This window comes from Aulonocara stuartgranti, assembly GCF_965226115.1.
Source record: "Aulonocara stuartgranti genome assembly, chromosome: 11".
Taxonomy (NCBI): domain Eukaryota; kingdom Metazoa; phylum Chordata; class Actinopteri; order Cichliformes; family Cichlidae; genus Aulonocara; species Aulonocara stuartgranti.
This window is the reverse complement of record NC_138947.1, coordinates 39453239-39480110: the sequence shown is the minus strand read 5'-3', so window position 1 is coordinate 39480110 and position 26872 is coordinate 39453239. Positions and strand designations below refer to the sequence as shown.

At 47.0% G+C, this 26872-nt stretch overlaps 1 protein-coding gene across 6 annotated transcripts in view; it reads right to left on the bottom strand.

Annotated features, from left to right (window-relative positions):
• ascc3 (activating signal cointegrator 1 complex subunit 3) overlaps positions 1-26872 on the bottom strand; it is a 141903-nt gene that overhangs the window by 17032 nt on the left and 97999 nt on the right. For all 6 annotated transcript variants that reach the window (XM_082550848.1, XM_082550847.1, XM_082550852.1 and 3 more), the window contains 20 exons: positions 26094-26285; positions 25553-25777; positions 25136-25255; positions 24218-24382; positions 23527-23613; positions 23222-23398; positions 22131-22356; positions 21642-21796; positions 18991-19089; positions 18755-18923; positions 17854-18074; positions 16445-16530; positions 16099-16265; positions 15769-15914; positions 12786-12906; positions 12503-12645; positions 5339-5476; positions 3756-3876; positions 3416-3548; positions 1775-1900 (listed from right to left, as the gene is read on the bottom strand). In XM_082550848.1, coding sequence (XP_082406974.1) covers positions 1775-1900; positions 3416-3548; positions 3756-3876; positions 5339-5476; positions 12503-12645; positions 12786-12906; positions 15769-15914; positions 16099-16265; positions 16445-16530; positions 17854-18074; positions 18755-18923; positions 18991-19089; positions 21642-21796; positions 22131-22356; positions 23222-23398; positions 23527-23613; positions 24218-24382; positions 25136-25255; positions 25553-25777; positions 26094-26285 — 3017 coding nt within the window. The remainder of the gene's footprint in view (positions 1-1774; positions 1901-3415; positions 3549-3755; positions 3877-5338; positions 5477-12502; positions 12646-12785; positions 12907-15768; positions 15915-16098; positions 16266-16444; positions 16531-17853; positions 18075-18754; positions 18924-18990; positions 19090-21641; positions 21797-22130; positions 22357-23221; positions 23399-23526; positions 23614-24217; positions 24383-25135; positions 25256-25552; positions 25778-26093; positions 26286-26872) is intronic.

The following is a 26872-nucleotide window of genomic DNA, read 5'->3' as shown; positions in this document are numbered from 1 at the left end:
ATCTGTGTGAATGTATCAACAACATCGTGGTAAGACTGGAAAACAGGGTCATTACTGACGGGCAGTTGTGCTAATTAGTGCCATCTGGTTCTCTATAGTCAGTTACAAACCACGTTTCATGGTTTCTGAAGCTGATAAGACGAAATGATGAATTGTAACTGTAAGATAGTTTTTATAAACTCGTATTGATGCTTTTGTTTTAAAATCCTCGAAAACTGACAAAAAATACAAGATTTCAATGTCAGATATGTGTGCACGTCTCAAACTGAGTCACTGACTCTTCTCAGTTATTATCAAAGGCCTACAAGCAGAAAACAGTCCTACAGTTTAATAATGAATCCTACAGTCTACAGTCCTGCTCTGGGCTCAAGTTCAGTCTCTTACTTTGGGAAACAGTTTTGTTCCTGTGGTGTCGTCATGTCAGTGAGAGCGAATGCCACGATAGTCACCGAGTCCTGGATGTGAGGACGGGCAGAGGGGGGCAGCCAAAGCGGTTTGTTTCAGACAGGTGATGAACTGTAGATAAAAGGTGGACGGACTTTTGAGGTGGAGCGCCTTACACCTGCATCCTCTCTGACGGGTGATGGGGTGACTCCTCGTGTGGAAAGGCAGCTCTGCTCACCTCTGACTTTACTAAACACTTACGGTTTCACAGGGATCCAGTTTTAAATCAGGCTGTACTGTGATAATATTCACATACCCTCCTACTACTATTATTATTTGTCTGGTGTAAAGCAGCAACACTGAGGCAGCAGCACTTCCCTCACAAACTCTCTGTTTGCACTAAGAACGAGATAAACACGGATCATCAGAACTGTGTGATGCAAACGCTGTCTGAGGTGGAGGAAGTCGTGCATGTAAACCATGTAACAAATGATGTCATTATGATTATCATACCAAACCTTTCATAGCGCACTAACACGGAGGTGACATCACAGCTGAAGGAGTAGAAGCAGCCGTGGAGACATTGGATGGCCTCATTTATGGGCGTGTTACTGTCACACACTGTGTGTGTGTGTGTGTGGGCGTGTGTTACTGTCACAGCTCCACATGTTAGCAGCACAGACACATGAGCACCGAGCGTGTTTATGACCAAACACATTTCAGAGGCGGGGCCTGTTTGAAAGCCACGCCATCAGGCTCAGCGCCACGAAGCTGCTGATGGCACAGCGAGGCAGCCGTGAATGTAGTTAGGGAGCACTTAGGAAAAAGTGCTTGTGTGAATGTGCTTTGAGTGCTCAGATGAGTAGAAAAGCGCGATGTCCAGTGTCTGTATACAGCCAACACGGAGCTGTCAGGCAAACAAAACTATAATAGTTTACTATGAACACTATTTAGAAACCCAGCAGGCTGCTTTGTAACTGTAATGCTGTTTATAACATTGATGATCAAACCACTCCTTCATCTTTCAGTGAGAAACAGTGAAGTCAGCAGGGCTGCAGTGAGGGACGCACACAGACGCAGCCCACAGTTTGCAGCAGATGACAACAAATGAATGCAGCGACGCTCCAAAGCCTCTCTGAAATGTGAACACTGACCCAAAATCCCAGTTTGAATCCAGATATCATCTGGATTCAGGCCTGCAGGGTTACAGTGCCACTGCTGGGCCTCCGTCAGTGGTAAATGTGGGATGACAGGCGTGCAATTACCAACAGGCTGGAATGTTCTGGAGTGGGCTCTGTCTACATAGCAGATGTTTGGCTGAACAACACATCACAGCAATAACCAGGCTGTGTCTACACTATGCACAGGTGTGTGTGTGTGCTGGGCTAACCTGGGATTCATCATCAGCCGTCTGAAGAAGTAGGTCCAGGTGATGTAGTCCATGGCGTCCTGCTTGGATGAGATGGTTCCTGCAGCAATCTCAGCATTCAGATGATCAGAGAGCACGCCGAGGAGGCTGAGGATACGACACGACACATCAGCTGGTTGACTTATCACTGTAGGCCTTTCTAAACAGCAGCATGCTGGCAGAGGGTAACGATGGTGCTGTAAAACCAGCACCTAAAAGCATGTAAATACAATTTTGCATCACTTGCAGTGGTTTCCAGGACAGCGGTGACCACATGTTGCAGCAGAGATTTGCACACAAACTACTGCAGCCCGACACTGAACAGGAAACAAACCCTGGGCTCTGATCCATGGATGCCCCACCAGTGTCATCACGGTGGCTCTACAGTGACAGTGCAGTCCAAAGACTGCAGTCACACTACAAAGAACATGAATCATATCTGATACCAAGCCTGTTGCTGATGTTAGAGATAAACTGTCTGCTTTGTTTACATACTACCTGTGCTAACACGTGAATGCTATTGCTAACAGGGAGGAGACTATAATGACAGTGTATAAGGTCACCAGTTTATCTTTATTAACGACACTGCTGATGTTGCATTCATGCGTGATTACAGTGAACATGAGCTGATAGTAACGACTTCATTCAACATGTCTGTGTAAAACAAACCTCTGCATTTGGACAGTGAAAGCATCTTTTTTTCTGTTTCCTCTGAAAGATTCCCAGAGTCTTTCTAGCTTCCTGTCAGATTTCCCACTCTGACCAGAACGCACACATGTCACAAAGTATGACCGCTGTCCAAAAACTGCATTTAAAAAACGTGCTCCCTCTGTTCACTGCAACAACTGTAGTGGCTCCAGTCTGCAGCACGTCCACTTTGATATAAAACATTTCAGGGACACTGAAAAAATGAGCTGTTTTCTTGAAATATTACTCACATTAATTACACTGAACCCAACACACCATCATATAAATACTCAACAAAAACCAGCGAGACAAAATGTGCGATCTCTTTTATCGTGTAGGTGCTATTAGCGTCCTCGGAGAGTGATTTAACGCCCTGGCACCTCGCCGCTGCTGTTATCTCTAATGTTTACGTTTATGATAAACATCAATCTAAGACTTGAAGAGAGCTGCGAGGCCCTCAGAGCACCTGTGGGTCTGACAAAGGAGAAGAAATCACTGTAAAACACACAAACACACACACACAGTGTAAAACACACACACAGTATAAAACACACACACAGTATAAAACACACACACAGTATAAAACACACACACACAGTGTAAAACACACACACAGTATAAAACACTGAGGAACTACGACTACAGGTGTGTTGTGTGAACAGAAAGCATCATGTAAAGACTGAAAGTATCTCGTCCCACTTAGACGCTGTCAGTGCTGCAGGACAGACTGATCCGAAGGGGAAACAGCAGCATCCTGTTTGTACTGACAGCATGCTTTCACATAAGGCCTGATATGTATCACAGTACTTTAACCTTGGTGTGAACAGTTACGGGTCATAAAGATTTAAATACATTAGACATCCACAGATGGGCCCAGTCTTTGAAACTAACAGATGACTATGGCAGGAATCCTGATGATGAAGATTGTGCTGTTACCTGGACTCTACAGGAAACGGCTCGTACAGAAACTTCTTGTAGAAATCCTTCTTTATGTCGTGGACAAGGATCACTGCTTTGCCCTGGTCATCAAACTGAGGACGGCCTGCTCGCCCCATCATCTGCAGCACGTCTACACACACACACACACACACACACACACACTGTTACACACAACCTTTAGAGCAGAACGTTTACGATCTGTTAATGCAGTTTGTTCTGAGCGTCAGTGACAGCTATATGAGAGAGCTTCTTAATGCGGAGTTTAACGTCACACAGACTGGAGGAAGCACACTTCCTGTTCCACAGAGACCACACCCAGGCTGTCACTGAGCTGTACCTGTGATGGGGTAGTCCACATAGCGCCTGGATTTGCCATCGTAGTACTCGGTTCCCTTGACGACAACCAGGTGAGCGGGGAAGTTCACTCCCCAGGCCAGAGTGCTGGTAGCAATCAGAACCTGGTGACATTTTAGAAATGAGTTACAACCAAACAGGACGTGAGATATAGACACAGCAGCTGAGGAGTGACAGAGTCTAACTGTGCACAGGATTAATGTAGCAGCATTCATCCTCTGTAGCACTAACAGACCTGTGTGTGGAGCAGACAGAACAACAGGAAGTGAGGACAGGCAGACGGAGAGAGACAGCTGGGGTTTTGCCCAATTACAGAAATTCCAGGCAAAGGAAAAGCTTTGGAATGTGCTTGAAAGAGCCTGGAAAACTATTCCTGAAGACCACTAAAGGAAATGACAGGAAGGCTTTCCTAAGATAGTTCAGGCTGTGATGAAGAATAAGGAGGTCATACCGAACACAGACTGTAACGCTGTGAAACATGTCACTATCTCTACTTTCAAGATTAGGCTTCGACCTTTCCTTTTTGCTAAAGCATATAGTTAGGGCTGGACCAGGTGACCCTGAATCCTCCCTTAGTTATGCTGCAATAGACATAGGCTGCCGGGGGATTCCCATGATGCACTGGGTGTTTCTTCTTCACTCACTATGTGTTAATAGACCTCTCTGCATTGAATCATATCTGTTATTAACCTCTGTCTCTCTTCCACAGCATCTTTATCCTGTCTTCCTTCTCTCACCCCAACCAATCACAGCAGATGGCCCCGCCCCGCCCCTCCCTGAGCCTGGTGCTGCTGGAGGTTTCTTCCTGTTAAAAGGGAGTTTTTCCTTCCCACTGTCGCCAAAGAGCTGCTCATAGGGGGTCATATGATTGTTGGGTTTTTCTCTGTATCTATGAAGCGCCTTGAGGCGACTGTTGTTGTGATTTGGCGCTATATAAATAAAATTGAATTGAATTTTGCCACACATGCTGCATTTCTATGTACACTACATTGGTGCAGTAGGTTCGAGTTTGTCTGCCTTCACATGCACAGTGGGGTCAGCAGATGCAGATGCTGACCCCTCTGTGGCAGGGTGTGGTTTGTGGCTCAGCTGCAGGGGAAGGGTGGAGCAGTGGGTTCAGGGGGCGGTGCCAGGGGAGCCACAGCTGTCATCCATCACACCAACCGTGTCGTCCTCATTTCAGTAGCTGCCTTAGGAGAGAGCTGTGTGGTGTGTGAGCAGGAGAGTGCAGCTGGAAACATGTGCGTACATGAGAACGCCAAAGAGCCATGTGAACAACACTGTAAAGCACTTTTTGCTTTTGTTTGTCCGTCCTTATCAGCCACTTCTTCCTCACTAAACTGCAGTTCTATTAGCTGCATGAACGCACAGGAAGGGCAGGGGAGGGGCCGGTTGCATTAAGAGATTCGATTGGTCATTCCAGTGTCAGTTATGCAAATGAATGAACAGGCTGCTGTCAGTGCTGCTAGGACCGTAGCCTGTATATTTATGGAGACACTAACCCATCAGCCTACATGTGCATCAGCTGTGCCAGATTAGCAGCCCAGCAGCGGGGTGAGGGAATACCTGAATCTTACAGTTGACAAACAGCTCCTCTACAGTCTTTCTGTCTCTCTCATGGAGGCCTGCATGATGCATGCCGATCCCAAAGGCCAGTGTCAGCTTCAGGTTGGAATCTCGAACTGTGCCAATGATGTCCTCTATCTGCAAACAAACCAGAGCACAGACAGTGATTAGTACGAAAAACAAATCTCACCGAGGAGTAACGAGCTCTCTAGTCCCAGGGCTTCGTTACGATAAACTTTGCTTCTAATGTGGTCTGTCGTGTTCATTTATTCAAAATTGTGCTGTTACACTGGGCGCGTCGTGTGGACTTTTGCCATCCTCATGTACATATATAACATATTTAAACTGGACATCAACCCAATCCTGACTCACAAATCTCATATTGACTGATATGGAAAAAACTAGGTTGGTGATTTGATCCTAGACTCCTCTAGTCTGCATGCCAAATATCTTTTGACAAAATACTAACCGCATGGTGCTCTCCGATGCATCCATCAGAGTGTGAATGTGTGTATATATACACATATATATATCTACATATCTACATATATATATATATACATATACACATATATATATATATACACACACACATACACACACACACACACATATGTACAGTGGGGCAAAAAAGTATTTAGTCAGCCACCGATTGTGCAAGTTCCCCCACCTAAAATGATGACAGAGGTCAGTAATTTGCACCAGAGGTACACTTCAACTGTGAGAGACAGAATGTGAAAACAAAATCCATGAATCCACATGGTAGGATTTGTAAAGAATTTATTCGTAAATTAGGGTGGAAAATAAGTATTTGGTCAATAACAAAAATACAACTCAATACTTTGTAACATAACCTTTGTTGGCAATAACAGAGGTCAAACGTTTACTATAGGTCTTTACCAGGTTTGCACACACAGTAGCTGGTATTTTGGCCCATTCCTCCATGCAGATCTTCTGGAGAGCAGTGATGTTTTGGGGCTGTCGCCGAGCAACACGGACTTTCAACTCCCGCCACAGATTTTCTATGGGGTTGAGGTCTGGAGACTGGCTAGGCCACTCCAGGACTTTCAAATGCTTCTTACGGAGCCACTCCTTTGTTGCCCGGGCGGTGTGTTTTGGATCATTGTCATGTTGGAAGACCCAGCCTCGTTTCATCTTCAAAGTTCTCACTGATGGAAGGAGGTTTTGGCTCAAAATCTCACGATACATGGCCCCATTCATTCTGTCCTTAACACGGATCAGTCGTCCTGTCCCCTTGGCAGAAAAACAGCCCCATAGCATGATGTTTCCACCCCCATGCTTCACAGTAGGTATGGTGTTCTTGGGATGCAACTCAGTATTCTTCTTCCTCCAAACACGACGAGTTGAGTTTATACCAAAAAGTTCTACTTTGGTTTCATCTGACCACATGACATTCTCCCAATCCTCTGCTGTATCATCCATGTGCTCTCTGGCAAACTTCAGACGGGCCTGGACATGCACTGGCTTCAGCAGCGGAACACGTCTGGCACTGCGGGATTTGATTCCCTGCCGTTGTAGTGTGTTACTGATGGTGACCTTTGTTACTTGGTCCCAGCTCTCTGCAGGTCATTCACCAGGTCCCCCCGTGTGGTTCTGGGATCTTTGCTCACCGTTCTCATGATCATTTTGACCCCACGGGATGAGATCTTGCGTGGAGCCCCAGATCGAGGGAGATTATCAGTGGTCTTGTATGTCTTCCATTTTCTGATGATTGCTCCCACAGTTGATTTTTTCACACCAAGCTGCTTGCCTATTGTAGATTCACTCTTCCCAGTCTGGTGCAGGTCTACAATACTTTTCCTGGTGTCCTTCGAAAGCTCTTTGGTCTTGGCCATGGCGGAGTTTGGAGTCTGACTGTTTGAGGCTGTGGACAGGTGTCTTTTATACAGATGATGAGTTCAAACAGGTGCCATTCATACAGGTAACGAGTGGGGGACAGAAAAGCTTCTTACAGAAGACGTTACAGGTCTGTGAGAGCCAGAGATTTTCCTTGTTTGAGGTGACCAAATACTTATTTTCCACCCTGATTTACGAATAAATTCTTTACAAATCCTACCATGTGGATTCATGGATTTTTTTTTTCACATTCTGTCTCTCACAGTTGAAGTGTACCTCTGGTGCAAATTACTGACCTCTGTCATCATTTTAGGTGGGGGAACTTGCACAATCGGTGGCTGACTAAATACTTTTTTGCCCCACTGTATATATACATATATATATATATATATAAAAAAACACCCAGCACGCCCCTGCGGGCGGTTTATCCTTCAAGCTCGGGTCCTCTACCAGAGGCCTGGGAGCTTGAGGGTCCTGCGCAGTATCTTAGCTGTTCCCAGGACTGCGCTCTTCTGGACAGAGATCTCCGATGTTATTCCCGGGATCTGCTGGAGCCACTCGCCTAGCTTGGGAGTCACCGCACCTAGTGCTCCGATTACCACGGGGACCACCGTTACCTTCACCCTCCACATCCTCTCGAGCTCTTCTCTGAGCCCTTGGTATTTCTCCAGCTTCTCGTGTTCCTTCTTCCTGATATTGCTGTCATTCGGAACCGCTACATCGATCACTACGGCCGTCTTCTTCTGTTTGTCTACCACCACTATGTCCGGTTGGTTAGCCACCACCATTTTGTCCGTCTGTATCTGGAAGTCCCACAGGATCTTAGCTCGGTCATTCTCCACCACCCTTGGGGGCATCTCCCATTTTGACCTCGGGACTTCCAGGTTATACTCGGCACAGATGTTCCTGTACACTATGCCGGCCACTTGGTTATGGCGTTCCATGTATGCCTTGCCTGCTAGCATCTTGCACCCTGCTGTTATGTGCTGGATTGTCTCTGGGGCATCTTTACACAGCCTGCACCTGGGGTCTTGCCTGGTGTGATAGACCCCAGCCTCTATGGATCTTGTGCTCAGAGCTTGTTCTTGTGCTGCCATGATTAGTGCCTCTGTGCTGTCTTTCAGTCCAGCTTTGTCCAGCCACTGGTAGGATTTCTGGATATCAGCCACCTCCTCTATCTGCCGGTGGTACATACCGTGCAGGGGCCTGTCCTTCCATGATGGTTCCTCGTCTCCCTCCTCTTTCTTGGGTTTCTGCTGCCTGAGGTATTCACTGAGCACTCGGTCAGTTGGGGCCATCTTCCCAATGTATTCTTGGATGTTCGTTGTCTCATCCTGGACTGTGGTGCTGACACTCACCAGTCCCCGGCCCCCTTCCTTCCGCTTAGCGTACAGCCTCAGGGTGCTGGACTTGGGGTGAAACCCTCCATGCATGGTAAGGAGCTTTCTTGTCTTTATGTCAGTGGCTTCTATCTCCTCCTTTGGCCAGCCTATTACCCCAGCAGGGTACCTGATCACGGGCAGGGCGTACGTGTTGATGGCCCGGATCTTGTTCTTACCATTCAGCTGACTCCTCAGGACTTGCCTGACCCTCTGCAGGTACTTGGTGGTTGCAGCTTTTCTAGCGGCCTCTTCATGGTTCCCATTTGCCTGCGGGATCCCCAGGTACTTGTAACTGTCCTCTATGTCTGCAATGTTGCCTTCTGGTAGTTCAATCCCCTCAGTTCTGACTACCTTCCCTCTCTTTGTTACCATCCGACTACACTTCTCCAGTCCGAACGACATTCCAATGTCATTGCTGTATAGCCTGGTAGTGTGGATCAGTGAATCGATGTCTCGTTCACTCTTGGCATACAGCTTGATGTCATCCATGTACAGGAGGTGGCTGACAACTGCTCCGTTCCGTAGTCGGTATCCGTAGCCAGTCTTGTTAATGATCTCACTGAGGGGGTTCAGGCCTATGCAGAACAGCAGTGGGGACAGAGCATCTCCTTGGTAGATCCCGCACTTGATGGTGACTTGTGCTATGGGCTTGGAGTTGGCCTCTAGTGTTGTACGCCACATCCCCATTGAGTTCCTGATGAAGGCTCTTAGGGTCCCATTGATCTTGTACAATTCTAGGCATTCCAGTATCCAGCTGTGGGGCATTGAGTCATAGGCCTTCTTGTAATCAATCCAGGCAGTGCACAGGTTGGTCAGTCTGGTCTTGCAGTCTCGGCTGATTGTTCTGTCTACCAGTAGCTGGTGTTTTGCGCCTCTGGTATTCTTGCCAATTCCTTTCTGTGTCCCACTCATGTATTGACCCATGTGCCTGTTCATCTTAGCCGATATGATGCCTGACAGGAGCTTCCATGTAGTACTGAGGCAGGTTATTGGTCGGTAGTTGGAGGGGACCGGTCCCTTATATATATATATATATATATATATATATATATATATATATATATATATATATATATATATATACATACATATGTATATATATGTATATACTAGGGGTGCAACGATATTCGTATCGATATTGAACCGTTCGATACAGTGCTTTCGGTTCGGTACGCATATGTATCGAACAATACAACATTTGTAATTTATTTTATCAACTTTCCTTCTGACTATGCTGTCTGTGTTGAGCGCTCAGTGAATCTGCGTTCGACTACTCCGCCTAGGGTCGACAGTGCAGCCTAGGCGGAGCAGTCGAGCGCAGATCCACTGAGCGCTCAACACAGACAGCATAGTCAGGAGGAAGAGCGCAGGGCAAGCTAGCGAGACAGAAGTTAAGCTCTCCTTGTAACATGGACCTCCCCCACCCTCATTCAGATCTGGCGTTTGGAATTATTTTGGTTTTCATGTGACGTATGACCCTGAAGGTAAGCGAGTCATGGACTAAAGTAAAACAGTATGTTGGATGTGCCACGCAATGCTCAATTACATGGGTGGGAACTAGTGTGTTAGCGCAGTTAGCTCGTTAACGTGTTGGCCGTCTAGCCCCATGCACGGAGCGATCGGCGGTAGCTTGTTAACGGAGATTTGCCGTGTTGTGGCGTTAAGGTCATTTCAACGAGATTAACCTGAAAGCACTAGTGGGAACACGACGAATATGACTGCACATTTACGCCGACATCATCCTAGTGCAAAGACAAGTGGAAGCAGACAAAAAAAAGCAAGCATGCTACAAACTTTAGCCGAGTCATTTAGACAGCTGTTTAATATGCTGCTGAGAATATAGCCCAGAAGAAGCGGATAGTATAGCTTTTATTTTGGAAAGAGACATTTCTCTGTAATAAACTCTCTTTTCCAAAGATGAGTGATTCCTCAATCAGATACAGGGCTTGCAATATCGCTAGCCCGACGTCCCGGAGCTAGCGATTTTTTCAGTCGGGCTACCAAAATCTATCTCTGCCCTGCCCGTCGGGCTATTGTAGGAAAAATATATGTCAATGCTTTTGCATTCTTTCAGAAATGTAGCTGGGTAATTATGTCATTGGCATCGGTGAGCCACTGTCAATATGTGACATATTGAAGTCGCGTTTAAATTTGCGCTTGTTTTTTGCTTTCACTTTGCAATCGTGCGAACTGTGTATAGAGAGCGACAGCACTGATCTGTGAGTGATGATAATTTGTGCACCAATTCCTCTGACATCGTCTTATTAATCGTTAGCTTACTATGCAAACATGACAAGTGAAATCTCCCACAGCTTAAACATGTGAGAGGTTGATCGTGCAGAGAATCGCTGAGCTTATGTGAGTGCGCGTGTAAAAGCAGCAGGATAAGTTATGACAAATCAGACTATAAGGCAAAAAGAAAGTGCAGCTTTATGGTTTCATGGACAAAAGAATTTCTGTGGCTGCAATATGACGAGCTAAATAACCAGGGCTGCACATAAGTGGTCCGCAGGTGCGCATTCGCTGTCAAAATAAAAAACACGCACAAGGGTTAGGGTTAAATTTAAAAACTGTACTTTTGAGTTAAAATATATATTTATAATTTTAATAAATGACAAATTAAAAAGGCATGAACATTTTTTTGTATCGAAATATATATATATATATATATATATATATATATATATATATATAGAGAGAGAGAGAGAGAGAGAGAGAGAGAGAGAGAGAGATATGAGATAATATGTCATTATTCTGAGAAGTGTCTGTGTAGCAGTAAAATGAAACGATGCACATAAGAACCAATTCCAACCCAGCTTTGGGAGAAAGAAAGATGACGTTGAATAAAAACAGTGATTCAAATTACATTTTAAATTTCAAATACACTAACTGAAGTGAAACAGTGGGTATGAGATAATAACGCTCAGGCTGTAGAAATCAAATGGAAGAGAAACATCAGGCCCTGAGAGCAGCAGCAGAGGGAATAAAGAGCTGTCAGGCCAGAGATGGGATTTGTCGTGGCGGTGACCCCCGGCGAGCGTTAAGCAGCCATCACTAGAAGCCTGTCAGTCAAACAGCAGGAAGCTGAGCTGTTACACAGGCCGGTGCAGGGAAGCAGCAGGCAGCGGCATATATCAGTGGAACACACACACACTGAGGCAGGAGGGCTATACACACAGAAATCTGCCTATGGTATAAGACACTGCATATTTACTGAGTCTGCAGGGCCCAGGAAAGCAGATCTATGACTTCGACATCTATAATTTAGGTTAGATTAGTAATGTTAATCCAGATAAATAAACAGGTAACAGAAGGGCACAGTGCTCAGCTCATTACATGTTCTCAGTGTCCATGAAGGGAGGCCTAACTTAAATACATTCACTGTGAACATCATTAATAAAGAATCCAAATCTATGAATTAATCATATATTTGGCATCAGAAGGGAGGGTGAACGCCGCCCCCGCAGTGAAACACGGCTGTGGGACCAGTGTCTCTAGAAGTGACAGTGATGTTGTGATGGAAGGACAGAAGGACACATAACATTTAGAAATAAAGCTCAGCAGCAGTCAGCAGTAGAACTGGGTGGTTTTCCACAATCACCCAGCGCCTGGCCTGGGAACGCCTGGGTGTTCCCAGGCCAGCTGCAGGAGGCGGGAGAGGGAGGCCTGGGCTTCTCTGATTGGGCTGCTGCCCCCACGACCCAGCCCCGGATAAACAGAAGTGTGTGTGTGTGTCTGTGTGTGTCTGTGTGTGTGTTTGTGTGTGTTTGTGTGTGTGTGTGTGTGTAATATATATACACTACTTATTCTTGTTTTTATTTTGTTGTACTAATGTAAGGTGACCTTGAGGGACTTTAAAACGTTTGAATATTATTATGACATATGAGCACAGCGTGCATGAAAGAGCTGCTGTGTGTCAGCAAACCTCTCTCTCATCCTGGTGCAGCCACTGTTTGGGGTTGTCCTCTGTAGCCAGGTAGGCGATGAGGTCCAGGGCGGTCAGGCGAGTTTGCCTTCGTGATGACACAAAAATGAGCACAGGCTTGGCTGGAGAGTGAGCGCGTATCGCTGTGGAGAGTCCAAAACAGTAGTTAGTTTCAATATTGCACATGGTCAAGGAGTATTACCAAACAATGCTGCATGAAAAGCCAGCAACATCTCACGTGCACATGTGCTAACGTGCAAAAACAGTGTGTACAAAGCTGCACCTTGGAAGGTGGGCTTGTTCATGCTGGCCATGCGGGGGCAGTAGTGCTGTCCTGGAAAACCGTGGATGTGAACTTCAAGTGGGACCGGGCGCACAGACGGACGGAAGTTAAACAAACCCACCTGTTAGACCAAAGACGAGAAGAAGAGAGATTTAATGTGCGCAGCTGGCAACAGGAGGCCCGTCTGTCTGCAATGTGAACACTCTGTCACTGTCATGCAGGCACAGAGCTGCTCTCTGTGTTTACTGTGTGATAAGGCGCTATGGCCAAAGTGAACTTACTGTGTGATAGCATGTTGAAAGTGTGTGTGGCATTTTTTGCAGTGTTATTATATTGAGGGCTGCAGCATGTGTGCAGATGTCTTAAAAGCCTGGATAATGGATTAGCAGCTCAGTCCCAACAGCAGCCAAGCAGCCAGATTTATGGACAACACAAAGACAGCACGTCTCCTCTACAGCTCTGAAGGCAGAGCAAAGGAAAGCTCCAGTGTTTGACTCTGATGGTGCAAAGTGTAACTCACATCTACACACACTACAAAGACTGGCTGATATAAAGGTTTGTTAAACTGCTGCAAGCTCCTTTTAGTCTCTAATGTTCATGACACACCACAAAATCAAAGTACTGGATGGACTACGCACAAACATGGAGGCTGCTGATGAAGCTCATCATTGAGCAGCAGCTGCAGGGCACGAGCAGTGCACAGGTACAGCTTCAACACCAAACTGAGCATGATGAGGACTTTGTCCTTTGTTTGAACTGGGACAGTTTCCACCCCTAGCAGAGTAACTATTACCCGGAGTTACTATTACCCTGAGTTACTATTACCATGAATAACTATTACCCTGGGTGGAGCCAATGCCACATGTGTGTCTTTGTCTGCCTGTGTGACATAAACAGTCATTAAAAGACAAAACATGAGTGGGAAAAATAAGAAAACTAAACACTTCATTATGATGTGAAAACAAGAAGAATCTGAATTCTAATCTATGATAGATGATCAAATATTAACTAGTGAACACAGATTTAGTCCTACGACCCTGGACGCAGTTGGCTCAGGACGAGAGCACAACGAGCCTTGTATGCATGTTAAGAGCTGAGAATGTGACATCAGTGTTACAGTAAAATGTTTCCTCTCCATCACTCTGATGCTCAATCTTGTTATTATGTATCATATATGTCACACTGATACAATGATACAGACATGAAAACAGAGAATGGATATTTATGGTTTCTGCCTGAACAACAAAGAGCAAGCAGACGGGCATCCAAAACTATACGTGAACTGACACACGTAGGCACGCTCACACACACACATGCACGCTCACACACACACACACGTGCGCGCACATGCGCGCTCGCTAACACACACACGCACACACACGTGCGCTAACGCACACACACACACACACGCTCTAACACGCGCACACACACACACACATGCATGCAGACACACGCACACACACGTGCGCTAACACGCGCACGCACGCACACACACGCGCGCTCACAAAGACAGACACTGTTTTACGTTACAAAATATTTGACTGACTTTAGCTGGTAAGCCTGTATATAAAGGATGGCAGTGTGTGATGTAGGGGTGGGCGGTATAAACGGTATACGTTAGAAACAATATAAATTTGGCCACCGGTAAAGATTCTGACTGTTTTTTTGCAAATTTGCATTATAATATTTATTTTCGTTTTGCCTGCAGTATATAAAAATTGGTGTATCTCAAAAATAAAACTATGAAGACACTCAAAATAAATTTCCCCCGGTTGGAAACTATTTTGTGCAACTTTTTTGTACTTACAGTTTTGAGGGATAAGCCTCTTAAATTTCTCTAACTAGAAATATATGTTAAAAAAACAAAAACGATCTTCAATTTTTTTGTAGTTTATTGCACTTTTTTGCAATTTATGTAATTACTATGCACTTAATGCAGACATATTATTAAAATTTGGACTATAATGGTTGTATTGATGTATAACAACTTGAAATGCTCCCACAAATGGCTCCACAGCATGTAAGAATATAAAGATAAGCTCTGGTGGACTTGGTGCTATGGTAGGTCTTAAAGGGTTAATGACTAACCTGGTATTGTGGATGGATTATCTCAGTTGTTCTCCTGACTGAAGTTTGGTCCGTGTACAGCATCCTGCCATGCGATTGCATTTGTCTCTAACCATCAGGAACCCTCATGTTAACTTTTATAAGTGTAAAAGTGTTAGTGTTCGTCCTCCAGCTTCACTGTGTTTATGTTAGGCTAACGTAGCTGTTTTGCTAGAGATCACTGCTGTTTAGTTTTCTGTCTTCATTTATGTTGGAAGTGACAGCAGAGCTGTATGTTTGAATTTTTTCAGAAATCTCTCAGTCAGAACATGCTATATCATGCTTAGGTGGAAACTAGCGAGCTAACTTCCTGCTAACTTCTAACTCTGTTAAATTTAATAGATTCTGTTTTCATGGATGCCTGGATGTTAAACTTCATAGTTACACCTGGTAAAGCAGCAACGCTGATCATTTTATTAAAGATGAAAGAATTTAGACAGTTTTTAACTCTCAGTGTTCGTTTGACTTTGGGACCTGAGGGGGACGGAGTTTAGGACCCAGATTCCTCCGCGAGGCTCCTGACTACAGCAGCAGTAATGCTCCAACAATCCATCAGGCGGTGCGGCTTCATAGCTTAGCAAAGTCGCACTAAAACATTTTTGACAGATGTTTGAGCGCCGTGTAGCACATAAAATCGGTTCGAGGTCAGTGAGCACAACCAGAATTCATACATAAGGAGCACCGGATTATAAGGCGCACTGTCGATATTTGAGAACATGATAGGATTTTAAGTGCGCCTTATAGTGTGTACAATGCGTTATACAGAAGAAAAGAATATATCATGATATATCGTTAGCGCACATGTTTCAGATTATTCCGCGATGTAGATTTTAGGCCATATCGCCCAGCCCTAGTGTGATGTAATGCAGGTGCCGACCTGTCCGATGCCCAACCAGTCAGCCAGGTCTCGAGCGTTGGCCAGAGCCGTGGACAGCCCAACTACTCGAACACTCTTGGAAGTGTGAGACGAGATGAAGTTGGTCCTGGACACAATGACCTCGAGGACCGGACCTCTGTCCTCACCTGGAAACAGACACAGTGCTAACGCTAACACAGCTAACAGGGAGTCCTGTTTCAGGGCCTTCACATGTTTATATTTAGGACATCATGGGCTACATGGAGCAAAAGCGTTTTTGAGCCGTGGTGAAGAACATACAGGTAGGACCTGCTCCACACCAGCGGGCCCAGGTGTGCTGTAGACTCTTACCCAGCAGGTGGATCTCATCGATAATGAGAATCGCTACTTTCTGGACGTAGCTTCGATTCTGCCAACTCCTGCTGACTCCATCCCACTTTTCGGGCGTGGTGACGATCAGGTCAGCTTTTGCTATGGCTCTCATGTCTGGAGTCACGTCCCCGGTCAGCTCCACCACGCTTCACAAGCACAAGAAGAAACTGTTTGTTGGTGTCATATGAACAGCATTTACAGTGTGTCTGCAGGAGTAACTCGATTATGTTTAAGGCCTAATTGATACCAGTTTAAAAACCATGTCATCATTAGCTAGTTTCATGTGTTTAAGGCCTCTTTACATGCAGAGTTTCTCTGTTCTTACTTTTTTCCAAGTTTCTCTTCAATCCTGACCTTCCAGTCCTCAATGCGCTCCCTCACCAGGGCCTTCAAAGGGGCAATATACACGACCTAAACACAGAACACAGGCAAACAATAACTCGATCAAGCTCGGCTAGTTTCCCTACACTGACTGCTCTGCTGGAGCATCTCAGCTGCCTTTGCCGTGTGTTTAAACCACCTGTGCTGACTGCTGCTGGGATCCAGGGGTCACAGGGTAAGGAAGGGTGTGGATCCTGTTGACTACATGAGTGAAACGACCACAGTAAGGCGATCCACAGAGAGCGTTTACACTCATCATTAGGGTTTCTTTCTCCAGGGCTGAAATACATTTTTATCAAACGGCCAAAAATAACAGTAACATGCAGACTCATTGCCTTTTATAAAGAATAAATCTGTGTATGTGTGCTGTGCATCCATTCATTCACAGTCAGTGACAACAGCAGGTGGACTGCAAAGCAAACAGATAACCAGACTAAGTGGACGTGGCATCATTCACACCATCAAAGCCCCAGAGCTGATGTTGAAGTAACAGTGGATTCCTTATAAGCAGTGCAGCTCGGTGCGTTGCTGAGGAACCTCCAGGAGCCACAGCTGACTCTGTTAGCGTTGTCCTGTGGGTACACTAACCACCATCGAACTAAAGAGCAAAATTCTTCATGACGACTTCCTCTAAATTTGCTAATACAAGTCAAAGTTATGGACGTAACGAGAGTCGTGTAGAACAAAGCTACAGACACCAGAACTATGTTCACATTCCTCAGAGTAGCTACCAGATTACTGGTAATGGCTTTTCCCACTTTGAGCCCTGTTCCTCCTCTTGATGAGGTCATCGCCTGAAACTAAAATCAGAGGAAACTCTTGAATGAATCTCGTTTTAAACACACGATGTGATCATTACGGTACAGCCAGCATGTGACCGCGTGTTGTTGCAATAAAATGGACTAGCCCGCTGCGTCACTGTTTACCAGTTAGCCCACTATAGTGAGGCTAACACTTCCAGCTGTGCAGACTATGACCATCACACAGTTGCTTATAATGGAGCAGACGTTCACTTCAATTCAGTTTTGACTCTCAAACAAGTGCAAGAATTATGAAAACAAAACCAGAGAGCTCAAAGTTCTGCAACGGTGTGCTTGTTTTCACCTTCCAGCACATCCTTTTCCTTTAATTGATCTATTCCTAAAATCCCCAATGTCCAAACCCACAGTTCATATATACTTATGTAGTCATCTGAATTTACATCATGTCTCGATGAAATGCAGTGTTAGGGCCTGCACAGCTTTGATGGAACGATGCTACGATGACTGTAAAAGCAAAGAGCTGATGCTGTACACGGCACTGCGGAGGGTTCTCTGTTCCTTACATGCCTACAGAGGGACTCGGGGACGCTACCTTGGAGGACGGATACTTGTTGAAGACCCGGAACATGGCCATCTCTGCTGCGATGGTTTTTCCAGAGCCCGTCGGCGCTCCCAGCAACACGTTGGTGTCGGTGTGGTACAGTGTGTGGAAGATTTGGGTCTGGATGGGGTTGAAGTGAGTGAACTTGTAAAGGCTCTCGTACTCTCGGTTACCCAGAGCAGTCACTGGCAACGGCTGGAGGTCTAGTAGCTCTGAGAGTGAAGAAGTCATGCAAAGGATCATGGGACAAGGGTCACAAGACAACAGAGTTTAAAGGTGGCTACATGATACAATGATTATTAGAAACAACAGAAACCAATGTGAGACTTTTGCATCCAAACTGTGATGCTGATCAGAGTGTAACGTGACCTGGCCCCAGTGTGCAGGCTTGTCCCCAGCAGCTGATGTTGGGCAGTTTACTTTTTCAAACCTTATCGTGATGATCAGTGCGCTCTGGTTCCAGTAAGAGACAGAGCACTCAGAGCTTTTCTGTCCAAAGCTCCAGCTGTGGCTGAAGTGGACACACGGCTCTGCAGCTCTGCTTATTATGGCCTTGACTGGTTTGTCTAATAATGGGAAGGTCAGCTGACCAGTCAGTGTCCTTATTTGGACAAACTACACTTATAGCCTTCTAGGCTGTATCTGACATAACCAGTGTGGCTCAAGAAGTAGAGTCCAGTAATCTGAAGGTCAGCGCTTCGACCCTAACAACACCAAAGTGCTGCAGACAGATCCGTGGGTGTAAATGCAAAAATCAATCAATAAATATGTGAACAAAATCAGTGAATACAGCTTCTACTAAAAGGGCTGTAAGTACAGGTCCACCTTCTTCACAGAGCTCAGAGTAACATCATGAAGGCCTGTGGGGGGCACTGTGTGTCTGAGTGTGTACCAGTGTGTGGGGGGTGTCGCTCTGGTAAGATCAGGTCCTGGAAGTTGATAATGCAGACAGCTTCAGCACCGAGCCATCGGTCAGAGACGGCCCTGATGTAGTACTGTGAGGGCAACGGCTCAAAGATGGGAATGGTGAACACGATGTGCTGAGGCTCTCCTGACACCACCTGAGGAGAACAGACGCGTCATTCTCTGTGCTTTGTGTTCATCTGAGCTGAGACTCATACAGCAGACCTGTTTCTTCTGCAGCAGGAAGTACTCAGAGTGGTAGATGTGATCATTCATGGCATCTTCCACCCACAACCACCAGGGCTCACCCACTGATCCATGGACCTGAACCACACAAAGAACAGCGTTGAATTACAGTCTTTTCAGGGAACCAACACTTATTTTAGTTCCCTGATTAACCCAGGTTCGCCCTGCAAGGCCCAGAGAAACTGCACAAATCCCAAGAGCTACAAAAGCCACTGAGTGCAGCTCGTTTGAAAGCCTTTAATCTCTCTCTCTTTTGCAAAAGATGTTTTTGTTTTTTATGTTTGAAAAATGGCATCTGTCTGCACGTCCGTCTGTCTACATGCATCACTGGCCACATCTGTGCATTCTTGAAACATGTGTAGGTGTCATGTAGAAGTCTAACAACAACTGCCATAGTTTGAAACGAAGAAGCAGAAAATTAGTATAAACATTCATTTATCACTTAATTGAAGTTTTGGAAACAGCACAGAAAGAGAATTCAGGTTTTTAACCCCCCCATGAATGTCTGGTACTACTACCACTTAGACCAGGGGTGGGCAACTCCAGGCCTCGAGGGCCAGGGTCCTGCAGGTTTTAGACCTCCCCCTGGGTCAGCACACCTGAATCACACGATTAGTTGATCTCTGGAGAACTTCAGAACATGTTGAGGAGGCCATTAAATCAGCTGACACGTGTAAACCTGCAGCACACGGGCCCTCGAGGCCTGGAGCTGGACACCCCGACCTGTGCCAGAGGGAAACCCAGGATGTCTTACACGTCGTTACACATCGTTACACATCATACGCTCTCTGTGTCCCTGTAAAGTCACATGAAACTTTCTTTGGCAAAGATGAACATGGATCCTGTAACAGATGGCGAGGACCCACAGAGCCCCATCTCACCATCATGGAGTCAGTCCAATAAGCAGAAGCACTGTGCCCCCCCCTTGCTAGAGTCCCGAGGTGACCTGGAGCTGGGTTCTGTTCATGCCCACCTGTGAGCGTGTACACAGCACTCGGGGGAATCACTTGAATTTGGGGACATGACAAACATTTGAATGCCCCGTGCTGATGTTACAACCTAACTCACCAAACCAGCAGGCAGTTTGCCACAAACAGCCAACGCTGCTTGGAGAATGATGTCATCCTGTATCATAATGAGTCAGCGTGGTGCGTTTCCTGGCCGCCACCAGGGAAGTGGCTCATGTGTCGGTGCATGTGTCGCGGCTCTGCAGCAGGATCACGGTTAAGCCAGCCGGTATTCCATTACCACTCTCCCATGATTGCAGCATGCATTGCTAATCGGACATAAACATTCATCTTCGTATTCAGCCCTGCAACGAGCTTTCTGTGCGTGACAAACTTTGGACTAAGCTTCACATGATCCCTGCTGCCCACTAAGGTGGGACAGGCTGGCTCTCAGGGACAGATGGAGATTCCCTGGCTGGGAGAACAAGGTAGGTGGGGTGCTCTTGTTTGGGCCAGTGTGGAAATATGAATGTCTGTGAGTAGTTTTGGAGCCCGAGCACAGGAGGAGAACGAACATATGGACAGCCCAGCTCTCCCTGGACTCCTCATTCTTCTGTGCTCAGTAGGAGGGAGCGTCCATCGGCCTTAATGTCCGCACGTCTCTGAGCAAACTGCCCCGATGCATGCATCAGTATGTGACACCATAATGTGTTTAAAAGCATAATTAAAGGGGTGGATGATATGTTCACAGCAGAAGCCACGATGTAAACTGAGGAGGGGGAACTTTGGGAGAGGGCTGGAGCCTTTGTTATTCCAGAGCGTCCCGTGGTGAGAGGCGCTGTGTGGGGACGAGTCCCTGATTGTTCAGAACAGCCAGGCTGCTTTCAGTCTCTGGGTCTTAGAAGCGGCGCTGCCCGCAGACAAGCTCAGAGGGGAGGAGCCTTTGCTGCTGCAGCTCCTAACATGTGACACCGGCGCCTCCTCTGGCTGGTCACCTCCTGTTGATTTCATTTTTGTTGTTTTCTGTCTTTTTCATTTGAATCTGTCTTGATGTCTTTACTCTGCTGTGCAGCACGTTGGTCCATTGTGGTTGTTTTAAAGTCCCTTACAAATAAGGTTGCTATGGTAATGGGCGGCTGGGCTCAGGCTTACAGACAGGGCGATGAGCTCGGAGTAGAGCACCTGCATGCGGTTCAGGGATGTTTCCTTGGCACGTCCCTTTGGAGGTTTTCTGGGTAGGACTAACTGGGCGGTGACCCAGGACATGTCATCTGGCCTGGGGACACTGTGGGATCCCCCAGGAGGAACTGGAAAGTGGGGAGAGGGCGTCTTTCCTCATGTGGTGCATTTTCCATTGTTACACCTCTCTGACCTGTCTTCCCCATGTGATGTTTGTGTCATGCATGTGTGGTCGGAGGGTAACTTCCCTCGGGATGAATAAAGTATGATCAATCAATCAATCTGGAATGTCCTGCTTAGCGTTCTGTTCCTTTGGGTCACCTGAGGCGATGGATGAAAGGACGGACGGAGGCTTGAACTGTAAATATGTCACAGCAGATCAAAGGTTGGTCTAACCCTGACATCTGCCCCTCACACTCAGGTCAGCTGTAAAACATTTGACCGTCTCTGGAAAATGCTGCACGGCGAACCATCCTGACTCAAGGATACGTGATCTGTCTGTACCTGGTCATTCCAGCGAAAATCAGGCGTGACGATGAGACGAACACGCAGCACGGTGCGTGTGATTGGCTGGATGGTGGCCTCCATTGAGATCGAGGGGATCTGGTGGACACACTGTTTGACCGTTAACCCGATGTTGACGTGGTGCAGCATGTGACCTGGAAAAAGTACACCTGGCATTAAGGTGTTTATTAAAACCAGTGTGCGTGAACTTTCTGTTTATCAGCAAAAGCTAATACTTAAATAAAAGCTCGGCTTATGTTGGATTAAGCACTAGTCTGAGCTTCTTCCACTCAAAACACTTTTCTCTTCTTTAAAGCTGCAGTTAACAAAAACAGTATGATCCCGTCAGGACAGACACACGGCTGCACCGGCACGATTTACTGTGGTTTCAATAAACAAGGCAAAGTCGAACAAAGTGCGGTGATGCCAGTGTTGCACAGCAGTGCTGTGAAAGGCCTCTGCAGCACAGAAACACTGGGCTGCACTCACCAATGTCATCCTTCCTCATCTCCTTCAGTTTGTCCACAGTCAGCTTCTTCTCCTCCAAGCGGTTCAGCACGACGGGGCTCAGGTTGGGGAACTGCCGGAGGGGGTGGGCAGAGTCCCACAGCCGCTTGTCGATCACCTTGCACAGGGTGAGCAGTCGACGGGTCATAAGCGGCCAGCGCTTCCTCAAAGCGATCTCAAACAAGGCCCTCACGATCCGAGCGGCGTTCTGTGGGCGACAGCGGGAAAAACATCAGCCAGAGGTTCCACACTACACGGAGCAGCTGGTGGGCACATCGCTCAGCATCGTTCACCACGTGTGACGAAGAGCAGACGTGCAGCACCCAGAGGTCACATGGTAGTGTTGCTCGCTGTGATGTAGTCAGCTGATAATGTCATGTGACCATGTGGTACAGGACATGCAGTGTGGTGGGCCTGTGTTTAAGAGCAGGTGGACACAGGAAGGCCTGCACCTTCCTGTCAACAGTCAAACTACTGATTTAATAACAAATATTATAATAAATGTTTTTGTCTTTTCAGTTCTGAATTGAAAAGGTCGTTTTAATAAACACTGGGATCATTTGTACCGACACGTATGCAGGTGTTGTTCTCGAGCAGAGTGGCACGTGCACGCTCTTTGTAGTTTCACAGCCCCGTCGACTCGTGCAGTCAAACCTCCACCCCAGCACCACTCATGAGTGTTTTACACAGTTTGCTCACTGACCAGGGGGGACAAGTCAAAGTCACATGATCAGTGCTCAGCTGTCCATCGCATGTCAACAGGAAATGAGCTACTGTAGTTTTAGAGCGAGGCTTGTGTGCAGTCATCAGCACCAACATCCTCTGATGTCATTCTAATCATTTCATTTTCAATCAGTCTTCAGGTTTTTTATTTTTCCACCTGCTTCCTTTGGCCCCGCCTCTTTTTGTTCCCATTAAAATCCCAAAAATCAACAGTGATTTAAAATCGTTGAGTTAGTGTGGCAGCAAACACCACAGCACGGGTCTGACTGTGTGCGTATAACAGATGGGTGAATGCAACGCCAGCGCCCTGCAGCACCTCGGCCTGCAGCACCTCGCCCTGCTGTCCTCACCTGTGCAACATAGGACAGGTCCGAGATGAGCGAGAAGCTGTCCACTTCTCCTCGGCCGATGTACGTCTGCAGCAGGATGTTGACCTTGCCGTAGCCGTTCTCCACACCTCCTGCAGCTGGAAGCTGACAGTAGCTACACAGCATCTGCTCCAGCTCCTCCATCTCCTCCTCTCGAACCTGGCGACACACAGCAACACACCGAGCTGGATTATATGAGCTGTGCTCAGTTGTGACAGAGCTTTTTATTGGATGAACACAAACTGTACTATTTGATAACTACATACGTTCTGACGGCCACAGCTCACCTTGAGTTGTTCAAACTCCTCAGCTTTGGAGACGATGCTGAGGATGTCGGCTTCTGTTCCCTGAGGGTTGAAATGCTCATTGAACGTCTTCACATGTGGAGGAAAGAGAAACGTTGGTGATTATTGGATCAACCAGAGCGTGTACTGTGCTTACAGGAACTGTAAACTGCTGATGAGAAGCTCCTGGCAGCTGTGCTTCATCCAGCTGCTGCAGCCTGTGTGAAGGACACTATGAACGGTTGTGATGCACTCGTGTGTTGAATAGTTGGAACGTGTTTGGACAGAAGCACTGAGAGCGGCTCGAAACGTGACACTTTCTGTTATCATGGCTCCATGCTGCTCTGCAGCCTGCAGGTTCTCACCTGCATGCACTCAAACACATGTACTAGAAAAACAGCTCATCTATAATCCAGCAGGATGAAGTTTAATGCTGATGAGTGCTAGCTGTGCATAAATGCATGGCCTAACACAGCCGCCCAGTACGAGTGTGTCCAACCCAACAGCACTGCTGTGTGTGTGTGTCTGAGTGTGTGTCTGAGTGTGTGTGTCTGAGTCTGTGTGTGTGTCTGAGTGTGTGTCTGAGTGTGTGTGTGTGTCTGAGTGTGTGTCTGAGTGTGTGTGTGTGTCTGAGTGTGTGCGATGCTCCATGGACCTCTGCAGTGAACAGAGTGAACATGTGTGCGGCGTTTACCTCTATGGTGTTATATTTGATGTAGAAGTGGCTCGCAGTCCTGCCCAGGTCTGTGGAGGCGAAGTAGCCGGTGCGCTCGTCGAAGCGGATCATCCTGGCCTTATCCAGCTTCCTGCCCGACTCCACCACCAGATCCTTCCTGTACAGCTCCAAAGCTGGATCCATCTGAGCTCCGCAGCACGAGAAAGACGTCAGTAACACAACAACTTTGTTTTTCTCTTGTGTTTTCAATACATTTAAATCACAACGTTCATTTATAGTTCAGTTATGACCTGGTCTAACATTTCATACAGCATGTGCTAAGAACCTTGCTGTCACTTCTGAGCAAAGTCTGGATCTCTGAAGTCCTCCAAGAAACCCTGCAGAAACCAACCTTCTACTTTTACACTCGACCTTTCTTCTCTCCTTCCTCGTGTCGGTGCAGCTGCACAGCCAAAGCTGACATGTTTTTAAGTTCCCTTCATGAGCTGCCAGTGCAATCCCCACAGAAAGCTCCACACCGACAGGCCCCTGCACACACGTCACAGTTACAGCCTCCCTCGGCTCGTCAGCTGAACGTGTGCGCAGGTGTGTGTCGGACCCTGATCTTTGATGTAACACAAATAAAAGTATTATTATTGTTCTATTCCTCATTTGGGTGTTTTGTCTTTGCCCCTTCTGGCTGCTGTGGTCCAATCAGCGACCAGCTTTAGGGGGAAGCACTTTTCCACACAGGGCCGTGTAGGTCTGGATTTGGCTCCCACCAAATGAACGCCTTCATTTAGAAACTTTGTGTTACGTGTATCTGTATATCTACATGTGTTTGATGATCTGAAACACTTAAGTGAGACAAACATATAAAAAAAGCACTTTTCCACACCAGTGTACGTCCCCGCCCTCCCCCGGGGACGGCCCCGCCCTCCGGGGATCTGGACCAACCTGAGAGGCTTTGTGGTTGATGCCGTACACCAGCGGGTTGGCCCTCATGCGAACATAAAGGTAGGTGTAGCTGAGCCACTTCACAGCCTCCTCCACGTTGGTGACCGTTCCCAGAGCAATCTGTAGCAGGAGAGAGAACAGCGGCTCACAGACCTCTGTCGCCATCTAATGGACACTACCTGAAAGCACAGCTGCTCCTCTCTACTCTGCCCAGCAACACGTGCTATTAATCCTTTTCTTAAAGATGTAAAACAGCTTCACAGATTTGAAGACAGCTTGTTTCAAACACTATGACCTGAGTCCATGTTAAATGTTAGCTATGTGCTATCCTGGCACCTGTCTGCATGTCATCGCTGCCCTGTTCGGACTGTGGAAGCTAAACTTTGCTCAAAGTGAAGCAGAAGGAAACTGCGTTACCTCAGCGTTGAGGTTATCGGCCAGGCTGTCCAGGAACCGACTCTCTATGGCGTTCTGCTGGGTGAGCAGGGTCAGGTAATGGCTCAGCTTGTCGTGGGTGGTGATGATGGTTCCCTCACCATACTTATCAAACTGCGGACGACCTGCTCTTCCAAAAATCTGCATGACGTCCAGGATGCCCAGATCCACCACGGCGCCGCGCTTGGCATCGTAAATTTGGGTACCCTGCATCAGAGCAGAGACAGGTGTGTGAGTGCAGGCGGGGAGCGCTCAGAGTAACCGAGTGAATCTTTACAGCCTCTCAGCATTCTGAAACTAAAACAACAAATAAAACCACGTTACACTTCAGTGCATGGTCTCACAAGCTGACTGCAGATACGTGAGGCTTTTACAGGAATAACGTTCACATTTGTGAGACACTTAAAGTTACAGAGCCAATTAAAAGCCCTCAACTACTGACTTTAGATGGAATGTGCAAAGTAAAGGACGCTCTGAGCTCCCTCAGGGTAGCAGGCACAAACACATTAAATCCATGAAGGACCTTGATGATGACAGCGTGAGCCGGCAGGTTCACTCCCCAGGCCAAGGTGGCGGTACAGACCAGGACCTTGAGGTGGCCTCTGGAGAACATGCTCTCCATCAGGCTGCGGTCAGAGCGCAGCATGCCAGCGTGGTGGATGCCAAAACCTTCAGGAAACATTTCTTTCATCTGCTTGTTCCTGGAGCGCTGGATCTGAAAGAGACGGTCAAAGAAGGAGTTTCAGAAGGAGTGGAGGCGAGTCTCAGACTCTCAGCTGTAAGTGTTCACACAAAACAGCAGCAGCAGTCGGGAATCAAACATTTCCTGTACAGTACATGCAGTAATCAGCCACTGGCAGCCTACTACAGCAGAGTGTAATACATGCACACGGCTGTAGGTCTGCTGCACACTCCAGCAGCATCTGCAGCTCACAGCACATGCACACAGAGTGAGATGTGTGCTGTGACTGACAGCAGCCCTGTGACCCGGCCGGCCACCGGGGGAGTCCTCATCACAAGGCTTTATCTCTCTCTCTGGGCATCTAAATGGAGGTCAGCGCCCAGCAGGCTGCTGCGCGGCAAAGAGAAATCCCATTACTGCCAGCAGCTGTCTGCCTCACACACTCCACGAGTGTTTGGATTGCAGTGATTGTCTGCATTTGTATGCAAACCCTGTGGATACAAGCTGGAGGCTGACTGTGCAGGTAAAATGTCACAGAGGCAAAGCCAAAAACATTTGTTGGTTAGCCTCGGTGACTGATGATTTGTACCACAAGTTACTGCCAGCTTTCACTTGGTCCG